This window comes from Apteryx mantelli, chromosome 14 (genome assembly GCF_036417845.1).
Source record: "Apteryx mantelli isolate bAptMan1 chromosome 14, bAptMan1.hap1, whole genome shotgun sequence".
Lineage (NCBI taxonomy): Eukaryota > Metazoa > Chordata > Aves > Apterygiformes > Apterygidae > Apteryx > Apteryx mantelli.
Genome location: NC_089991.1, coordinates 8383567 through 8393821, shown reverse-complemented (window position 1 = coordinate 8393821; position 10255 = coordinate 8383567). Strand labels below are relative to the sequence as shown.

General features: G+C 42.3%; 1 protein-coding gene across 2 annotated transcripts; it reads right to left on the bottom strand.

Annotated features, from left to right (window-relative positions):
- Nucleotides 1-701: 701 nt before the first annotated feature.
- Nucleotides 702-5682, bottom strand: BNIP1 (BCL2 interacting protein 1). 2 transcript variants are annotated; one of them, XM_067304909.1, is made up of 6 exons: nucleotides 5588-5682; nucleotides 5363-5455; nucleotides 4998-5089; nucleotides 4376-4477; nucleotides 3533-3651; nucleotides 702-1355 (listed from the first exon to the last, which is right to left on the bottom strand). In XM_067304909.1, the coding sequence occupies exons 1-6, from the start codon at nucleotides 5669-5671 to the stop codon at nucleotides 1159-1161; spliced, it is 687 nt and encodes a 228-aa protein (XP_067161010.1). In that variant the 5' UTR covers nucleotides 5672-5682; the 3' UTR covers nucleotides 702-1158. The 2 variants fall into 2 exon arrangements, with proteins under 2 accessions (XP_067161010.1, XP_067161011.1); XM_067304910.1 differs by lacking the exon at nucleotides 4376-4477.
- Between the last annotated feature and the right edge of the window lie 4573 nt (nucleotides 5683-10255).

Sequence of the window (10255 nt, the reverse complement as noted above, 5' to 3'; positions counted from 1 at the left end):
AAATATTGTTGTTTACTTGATGACATATTTCTTTGGATCTGTTTAGGAATGCCTTTAAAAAAATGACTTCTCATTACTAATTAAGAATATTTTTAACCAATCTGTGAGAATTTCATAAACGGAATGTCAACTTTACCAGTCGACTCTGAAGAAGCAACAAAACAATTTCCCTAGGAGAAGGCAACATCAGTTTTAATAACACTGCGGTCCATTTTTGGTACTTGCAAGGTGCTACCTGAGTGTGGCATGTTACTATTTAGGCTGTTAAAGCAAACAGGCACTCATTACTAGAGCACAAAAGGTAAGCAAAGCAATCATTGCAAAAGATTTTGCTAACTGCAAAAAGGCCAACTGTATAAATAAGAAAAGACTTCAAATGTGCAACTGGTCAGTATTTTGCAAATACGAAGTGCTAAGTGGAATTTTATAAAAAAAGCACCAAAGAAGACTAAAGGTTTTAACAGATTGATAGTGTAATTTGCATAAGTATATTGCATGAATTAATAGTAACAAATGAGGTTTCCATTTTTTCTTTGCTCAGAGCCCTCCAAGGCCAGGCCTGAACAGAGCCAGACTATGTGTCTGCTACAGTCTCAGAAAAACCATTCCATAAGCAGCCACTGTTACAAGTGTTAAATAGAACTTACAGGAGTTATTCAGGCTCTCTCAGCCCACTGTAATTTTTTTTAAACAAAACTCAGTTTATGTAGATACAATAAATAGTTTATTAGTGGAATGTACATGAGTTTCTCTCCCATCCTTCCTCTAGTTCTCAGCACCTCACAGTTACACACAGATGTCAATGCAACTTCTAGTCCAAGCCAAGGGCAGAAGTTCACTTCATGGCATAATGGAAGAAAGGCAAAAAGTTAAGACTGGCACCTCTGAGTGCCTAGTTTATCAGGTGTTGGTCCAGTTCCCCAAACCGGCAGCAGATGGGCATTTCTTCTTTCTGCACCTTGATCTAACTGCTCCTCCCCAACTTGTGCTCACCTAAGTTCTTCTTAGGCAGGTCCCATACTCCATTTAGACAGTATAAAGTCATACCTGCTCTAACGCTCTTTCAGCTATCACCACATCCCTTTTACAGTAAGCCTTACCATTATTACACCATCTCTTCCTGATATTTCATAATAGTTCAGCAAGAGCTTTGGGATTTTACAAAAATGGAAAGAGTCTTTTCTTCAAAATATAGAGCACAGTGGCCAGGAATAAGGCAAGGGCGAGAAAGATGAGAAGCTTGTCTGTCAGTTCTCTGCGGTTGTACTTTGTTATTAGCTTTCTTCCCAACTGGATTGTCCCAGACATAGACTTAAATTCTTCATTTGCTTCCAGGATGGTTCGTGAAGAATTGGCTGAAATGAGGAAAAAAATATTTCAGCTGGCTGCACTTCAAAAATACCCAACAAATGAAAGAAGCACACAATATTTGTCAATGCAGATAGCGCCAGTGAGATCCTTGGGAGTCAGACTGACTTATGGGTAAGACAAATACAGACTGTGTTCTTGCAGACTCTTTCACCACCCAGTAGTCCTGATGTGCCAAGAAAAAAAATGCAAAGCAAAACAAAAGTACTGAATGGATTAACGTTCCCATGTCCTGTTACCAAATCTTTACTTTTTTTAGGTTAGTTGATCAAATCTAGTTCATATCTTTTATGAAGTCAGTGCTACCTGAGAGCTCTTTAGAAGCTGAGTGAAATAAGAACAGAGCTAGAACCACTAATTTAAGGGAAAGAAACCACCATCACAACCAGCATCGGTTTTAGCAGCAGCAAGGCAGGTCAGTATCTGAATATATTCATTCCACAACTGAAACTCTCGCCCCAAGCCAGAGCTGTAAATTAGCGTGATTTGGGGGCTCTACAGAGAGCGAGAAGGCAGCAAGGAACAGTATGAGCCCCTTAACTGTTCAGTTTGAGCCATTTAAATGTTTTTTTTTACTGCTAACATTTTTGACAAGTACAACTTATAGTTCTTTTTCATTTTTCCAAGTCAACAAGATGAAATCAACTAGCGGAAAAACATATTAACTGGTGTCAACTAAAGAGAGAATCTGAGAAAATGCCAAAACAGCAGCATGGAATATGGATCCCTGCCAACTTCGTTTTCTTAAAAAAAACCCAAAACAACACCCAGCCCCTCTTCCCCCCCAACAAAACAAAAATTCCCAGCCTTCCTTCTTTCATATTACTAAATGACAAAAAGCAAAACCCCAGGAGTCCCCTTTGCTTTGCATTACAGAACGCATATCCTGAACTGGAATGAATGCAGACATATCACTCTCTACTGAACTGAATGACTAAAGAAAGGCCAAGCCCCAAGTACGTTGTCTTGTTCACAAAGACAAGGATAGTAGAAATACTTACATAAAGTTTTTGCAAACCGTGAAATTTCATCTTAAAGAGAGATTTTTATTTTGAATATTTAAATATTTCCAAAAATAGAAAACCTATTTTTTTCCCATTGTTAATGATAAAGTAGAGCTTCCCTGCTTCACAGCTGTATATATTCACTGCATCCTGAGAAAGGACTTGCTCTATAAAAGGACAATCTAACTATGGACTTAGAATCCACAGCTGGGTTTCGTAAATGACTTTTGATAGTTCTTTCCTTGATAAACTCCAAGTGCTGTTCAGCTAGAAACAGGGTGACAAAGTGACTGCCAAACTGTCTTTTTTAATGGGAGAAGAAACATGCTACTTCTGCATGAACAAACTGTGCCCAGCTGCCATCCTCAGATGGTGGGGGCGGGGGGGGGTAGAGAACACAGGGAAGAAGCTGCATTATTTATCCTAGTCTTTAAACTATTTTCTCTTCTGCCCAAAAGCACAGCTAGTAAGAGGCCCAAGCAACACAGATCTAACTTCTAAATGGTTCATGAATCACTAGTTCTGACAGGCCACTTGATTTATTGTCTTAGGAGTCTAAGCCAAAGAACGGGGCAAAATCTTGGTTTCACAGTCCCCGATGCACTGCTGACAGAGCAAGCGACCTTAGGTTCAAGTCACTTGATCTCCCCATCTCTTAGTCATCCCAGCTGGAGACTGGGTAGAAACAGTCTTCCATCCATACTAAGTTTCCTCTATGTGAGAACTTGTACCTATGCTTTTATTGTCTTTTCTATTGCCACATGCCTGCCAGGACAAGAGCACAGAGTAACAGCAAACACGCTCTTCACATTGCATGAAGTCACATTGCTTTTATACTTTTATGTGAAACTAAAACAAGAGCTCTTCTTCATGCCCCCTCTTGTTTACTTCAGAGCTGAGAAGACACATCATGAAACAGAAAGACAGTCCAGCAAACAGCTCCAGGCAATGTGCCATTATTATTTTCTGTTTCTATCCAAGCGTTGGAGGAGTTCTGCTGGACAGTCCTTTAATTGACACCCTAGTAAGTTCAGAATTAGCAATACAGCTTTCCACTGTGCTCCACACCTTGATGGTTTGCCTCTGCCCATCCTAACAGAACTAGTGAAAAACACTTCAATCATCCAATCCATAACCAAACACCCAAATTACACCTGTACCTAGGGTTTGCACAGTCTCCTCACTCTGCTGGACTTGCTGGGACATCATCCTGCTGATGCCCATCAGACTCTCCGTGATGTTACTTGCACTTTCTGCCAGACTCTCCTTTGTAGTCTTTCTGAAAGAGGAAGGGAAAAATAAAGGAAGAAGGGATAAAATTGTCTCTGGGTACTGCAGAAAAGTGCTGCTGACAGGGAGCTAAGAATAGAGCTTGGCACCACACATCTTTGCCAATGTACAAAAGATAGAACCAGGTTTTATTACTGCATGAGAAACTAAGATTAAGGTATGGATTCATTATTGTCACTAAATGCTAAGAATCACAAAATGGTAAAGTCATGAGCCAGAACAACTGCTAGGCAGTGGCTCAGAGTCTCATGGAGGCTCATATTTCACTAGTTATTAATCCTTGACTATACAGCTTCATAAAGTGGCGCAAAAGCATTGATACCACTTTGTTATCTTGGATTTCTGCTGCTTCACAACAAGCCAACTTTTCAATACACAAGTTATATAAACTTAATCCAGTTCTGCATGCGAAAACGGACTGAAAAATGATCTGTTACCTGTTTATGAATCTGACTGGATTTAATATAAAAAGCTGTCAGGAACACTATGAAGGCTATCTTATCCCCTTTTCTGCACAGATGGGCCAACACCCCAAAACCCTACAATTATTACAACCCTTAACAGTTTAAAATCTACACAAAAGCTAAATGCACTCATAAAAGAAAATCTGTCCAAATACAATCAGATAACTTAAAAACATTACATCTTTCCCTTTAATACCACATCTACTGTTTAAATCTGTTATCAAGTCATAAAGGGGAACAGTTTAGTACCTTTGTCTTAAGGTGTCTCTTCCCTGCAGCAGCTGATCTTTCTCAGAGTTGTCAATAGCAATTTTGCATGCTAGATTTGCCTTTCTCCAAGCTGCCTGATTGCTGAAAGCACAAGAGCACAATGTCGTACGTAACACGATGGCAACACTTTGCAAGCCAAAACAAGGTTTTTCACAAAGAAACTGCCATAGTTGAGCACCCCATGTACACGCATGAACTATCTCTACGTTATACCGCAGAATAACCAGATACCGTTTGCTCCAGTCACTTCTCCTGTGTGTATCTTTTATGGAGCAAGGGGATGAAGGATGTTGTGTTACCTGTCAAAAAAAACGGGCTCTCAAGCCACCGCTTTACACACTCAACCTTCTGCACTGCTCCAAGAGGATTCAACTCAACAGGCCACAACCAGCAGCACGGACAGGAGAGAGAGAACGAGGAGAACCAAGCCCTGCCCTTTCCGTCACTGAGCCGCTCTCACGGTCCTGGGCAAAGCGGCTTCGTGCCAGTGACCCACACTTGCAAAATAGCATCTGAAAGATGCTGCGCACAAGTCAGGTACCTCTAAACTTACCTCGCTGCCCAGAAGGAACCTGTAAATAGCGTCTGCTGCCCAACCTACCTGAGCATTTGCTTTTTATGGTTTTCCACTTCCTGGAGCAAGGCTTGTTTCTCCGATTCTTTATCTTGCTCCTTCGCCATCTGTTCAAGCTCCTTTGACGGAAAGCAGAAATAGGGAAATCTGATCAACAGCTGCCACCAGCTGCAAGTTGTCCCCCGTTCGCCCCTCGGCGGGGGAAGGAGCCGACACCAAAATTCATTCAGTAAATTGGCACTGCCACAGCCTCACCGCGCAGCGGGGGCTCCCCAACCCCCTGCGGCTCTTCCTAGCGGGCTGCAAAGCGCCCCCCAAACAGCCCGCGGCGCCTCGGGGGGGCTGAGAGGCCGGGAGGGGCCGGGGGGGCCGAGGGGGCCGGGGATCCTCACCTGGAGGCGGCCGCGGAGCTGCTGGAACTTCTCCTTCACGGCGGCGTTGAGCTCCGTGAGGGCGCTCAGCGGCCCCGGGCAGTCCCGGATGTCCTGGAAGGCAACGGCGCGGTCAGCGGGGCCCGGCCCGGCCCGGCCCGGCGGGGAGCGGAGGGGAGCGGAGGGGAAGGGAGGGGAAGGGAAGGGGGGCGCCGCCGCGGCTCCCCGGCGGGCGCCCGGCGCTACCTGCACGGCCGCCTTGATCTCCAGGTCGAACCTGACGATCTCCTGGTTGCAGACCCGCAGCGGCACCGAGGCGGCCGCCGCCATCTTGGGAGGAGAGGCCGCGCGGGCGCCGCCTGCCGGGGCGGCGGGCCTGGGCCGGGCCGGGGCCGCGGCACGACGGCGACACCGAGTAACCCCGTCCGCCCCGGGCCGACTCCTTTTCCGCGATCGGACTGAGCTGGGTCGGGCCCCCAGAGCAGCTCCCCGGCGAGGAGAAAGAGGACGAGAGGGAAGCGAAGCCCCGCAGCGAAGACACTTCCCCACCTCTCCCCCAGCGAAGCGGCGGGGGTGGCGCAAGGGCACCCACCATCCCCTCCCCGGCCCCGCAGACTTATTTATTTAGGCCTCGACTTTACGGTCCACTGATCCTGGTACAAAGAGCTTCTGGGAATGACACGAAGCACCGTGGCCCTGCAGCGAGGACAAGGGAGGGCACGTGTGGATCCTTTGGCTTTTATCTGCAAACGCCCCCCATTTTGCCATGTCTTTTCGCACTCCTGCCCTCGGATCACGCTGCATCACAAACCCGATTTATACCTGGGTAACAGGCGCCAGGGTTGGAGACCACTTTGGTGGCCGTTTTCGGGAGGTCTGTGAAGGGACCTGGTGGTTTTCAGTCCAAGCTCTAGTGATAAAATGCTCATCCAGCGGCTCTGCAAGTTCGCCATTACTACGAGCACTGACTGGGAGAAAAAAGCGAGTTTTAAATCTCTTCCCTAGCAGTGGCCCTTTCCAAAGGGAAGCTGCAGCGCGGCAGCGGGGACGCTGAAAGCCTTGACTTCACCACAGTGTGTTACTGTGCCCGTTCCGCAGAAAGGGAGTGCTCCAAGCTTCCCGCAGTGTTAGGCCAATGTTTTTGGGAGGAAACCCGAGTCGAGAGTAGCTTATGCCCTGCTGAATGCAGACCCCACACCAAAGCGTTCGAGAGTGCCCCACCATTCGAGATCACTCCACGCGTACAACGATTTGAGACCGTTTTTTCCTCCACAATTTTTATTTTAAATTACAAAGGATGTTGCATACATTGATGAATTTGTATCTGAATAGAAGTGCTAGGGATCAAGGGTGACAGAGTAAACAAAGTCAATAGTTTAATTGTGCCTCTTTTCAGAAAAAAAAAAGAAAAAAGAAGAACTGCACAACTATTAACCAACATTAAACATTGCAACTCTTAACAGATCATGCTTTTAACAAGGTAAATTTATTTTCTAACAGAGACAAGACTTTCAATAAGTTTTTTCTGAGCTCCAGTTGGAAGGTGATTACAGAATATCAAGGACAGCATTACAATCATGACCCCAAGCATAGGCAGAGCAGGATGCCATGTTTTGTTTAAAATGCTTTTTTTTTCCCTTGCCTTTCAACCACCTATGTCTGCACGTGCCATCAGCCTTAGAGTTCACTCAACCACAAATACTGAGCAATGAGAAGTTTTGCTTAGATTAAATATTCTAGGATAGGTGATTCAAACTAGATTGTTTTTAATCAGAATATTTTGTCAGGCTGGAGGGTGCTTTTGTCAGTCCCAAATCCAATCCAGAAGTTTTTCTTACTGTAGCCAGTTGACTTATCCAAATTTGGGTTAATTCAGGTACTTAAATATAAAATATTCTTAAATGAAGAAAAACTATCACTGATGTTATCTAAAGAGTTTGGATTTTTGGAAAAAACTGTGTGTCTTAAAATAACTCTCGCTTCACTTTTAGCTCCACTGCTCATTAGAAAGACAATAAATGCATAGTCAGGATTTGCTCTTGTGGAAGTTCATGAATGTCTAAAAGGCTGAGGATTATTAATTCAGTGCGCACACACACCTCCTTATCATGCTAGAAGCATTGGGGGAGAAAAACATGGCATATTGTGAAATGTAAATCAGAGAAAGAGACATTTTTGTATGCTGTGAAGAAGATATAACCTAGAATTGCCATCTTTCATTTACGACATTTAAGAATTCCCAATTTATATTGGGAGATATTCAAGAGTGGTGTTTTCTCAACATACTAATGCCCTTAATACAGTTACAAGAAGCAGTCACCAAAACAGTAACTGTTTGAAATGTACTTCACACGATCCCTGGGGTAAACAAAATAAACTTCAGCTCTGTGCAAGGCTGTGTCAATAAGCCAAGACCACATCTAGCAGCACACTTAACTAGATGATTCCAACTGAAGCCTCTAACTTAAAAATAAAGTAAAATCATGATTAGATGAATTCTCGAAATTCAGGTCTCAAGGCCAAATACAGATCCTAACATTCATGTTACATAATTGGGTTATGCCTCAACAGAATTTCAGGAAGACTAGCAAGCAAGTTTGAGGAGTAGAATTGCATTTGCTATTTCTGCTGAAGGCAACTTGTATACAACCCTTTGAAATTCTCCTGATAAAGCCTTTTGCAGCTTTACAAAAATAGCTATGTTTAAATGATTTATGGAAAAGAAAAGCACATCCATTCTTTCCATTTTGTGAATGAGCTGTTTTATCAATGAAAGCAAGTATCAGATAATTGTTTTAGGGTAGGCGTCTTGTTTTTCAAACAAAATTCAAACTGACACCACTGTATTTCAGAAGCATCTGCTTCCTTTTATGTTAGTTAAAAGACCCTTCATCCATTTTAGTTTTTTTTTTTTTTTAAAAAACTTTTCCTGGCCCACTTTTCTCAGTATGAAAAAAGTCTGCTATACATAAGAATTAGGAAATGAACACATCTGAGCCTGACTCTCACATCAGCTTTACAGCAATGTGGCTTCATTAAATCACAATGATTTAAACTGGTATGATAAGAAAATCCAGCCCATTCACACCTAAACGTAGCTTTAGTTATAACTAACTCCCTCTCATCCAAAAAAAGTACTCAACAAATATCAGTAAATGTGTTCAATAAATCACGGAAGTGAAAGTGTTAGCAAAAGGGGTTCAGGGCTTAAAAACACCCTCCATGAGCACCCCCAGATTTTGCAAGGCCATTCAAAAACTGGTCTTCCATATAAATACAAAATGACTACTACTGAGAGAAACTGAAATTGGATCTACGCAAACGTTCTTCAGGACGCTTTTATCAGTTCTGATTTGCTTTCAGAAGGGTTAGGTTGGAACAGTTCAAGGGGAATGAAAAACATTTAGTTCTAGATGTACAAGTAAGGCACAATATAAAGCCACATCATAATCCGTCATGAAGGGAGTAGGAAAGGACGAGAATCATACATGGTACAGTAGAACAAGCAGTCCATCAATTCAAAAAGTGTGGCACCTAAATTCAGACTGACGAGATCTCGACAAGAGCGGTTATGACAGCATGCTTTTAATATGGAAACAAATGCTAGAGAATCCAGTGTATCAGAGAAAGGAAGAGCTTTTGTTTGTATTAAATCAAAAATGTATAATTGTTTTTGGATATAGGATTAAAAGTGAACATTCACAATGCCTACACTCAAAAACAAACAAAAAATCCAGGACTTCATTAAGATCCACATACCATGTATGAACACTGAAAATCTTTAGAAAATGGTCTTCTCTAAAGATCATCCAAAAATGCATGCCACAATTGCCAAAAAACAGAACATGTACATTTGCTGTTTTTTATACCCTTATAAGATTTTTGTTTGTGATAAGTATACACTAAATGTATATATTTTAATGACACTAGAGGAAGCAGATTGTTACTGGCATTAAAGTACAACCATTTCTAGACGGTTTAAATGCCACAGAGTCCCCTGGTTAAAATGTAAAGCTGCACAGCTTGCCTATGTCACCTTTATGATAAAGTTAAACCAGCAAAAGGTCTTATCTTTACTCTACATTTTACTGCCAGGTTTTATTTATATCAAGTATCGCTGCAGCATTCTGACCAGCCCAGAGTTAGCAGCAAGTGGCAGGAATCATATAAAACGCAGTTTCTTTTTTTTTTCTTTTTAAACAAAGTGCTTTTCTAAGATATACATACATATAAATAGGTACAAAATAAAGTGTCAACATTAAAAAGCTCAACTATTTAAAAGCTTTAACTTAAAATAATACATAGAAAACACTGAAATGCAAGGGTACGGAATTCATTAAAGGTTCAAAGTCTACTTTGAAATGCTAGACCAAAATCATATTCTGGTTTTCAGACAAAAAAAAAAAAGCTGTAAAGTTATACTTGCTCAGGACTCCTGAGCAGTAAAAAAGGGGCTTTTTAATACCTTGTCAGTTTAATTTGTCACAGAAGTTTTTACCTGATTGCAAAACTGCTTTCATAATATTTAGAAAAGCTGCCCTGTCTACCCAGTTTTGATATAGCATAAGGACCTCTCTTATCTGAGCAGTGCGCTAACACCATTCATAAGAAAGGAACAACAGTATTCAAACCTCGGTATAGACATGGCCTTAACTTCCTAAGAGACATTCTTTGTCAAGGTTTTATGGGCCGTATGCATTTCTGGAATAACTGCAACATCAGCAATGCTTACAATAGGAATACATCTGACCCACTGTGTAAAGCAGCAGCCAACTCTCACTTTCAGCACACTCCAAGAACAACAACAAAAACACCTGAAACAAAAACACCCAAATTCCACTCAGGTTTTGCACATCTTAAGCGGATTTTCAAAGTTTTGCCTAAATTGCCCTGGGTATTTGTTCAGTCTCTTGA

What these genes read in the sequence shown, in the direction of transcription:
- BNIP1 (XM_067304909.1), bottom strand. Translation starts at nt 5,671, where the DNA reads ATGGCGGCGGCCGCCTCGGTGCCGCTGCGGGTCTGCAACCAGGAGATC. An exon ending in AGCTCCGCGGCCGCCTCCAG is followed by an intron (nt 5,090 to 5,362) that starts GTGAGGATCCCC and finishes TTTCCGTCAAAG; the next exon opens with GAGCTTGAACAGATGGCGAA. An exon ending in GGAGACTGTGCAAACCCTAG is followed by an intron (nt 1,356 to 3,532) that starts GTACAGGTGTAA and finishes TCCTCATTTCAG; the next exon opens with CCAATTCTTCACGAACCATC.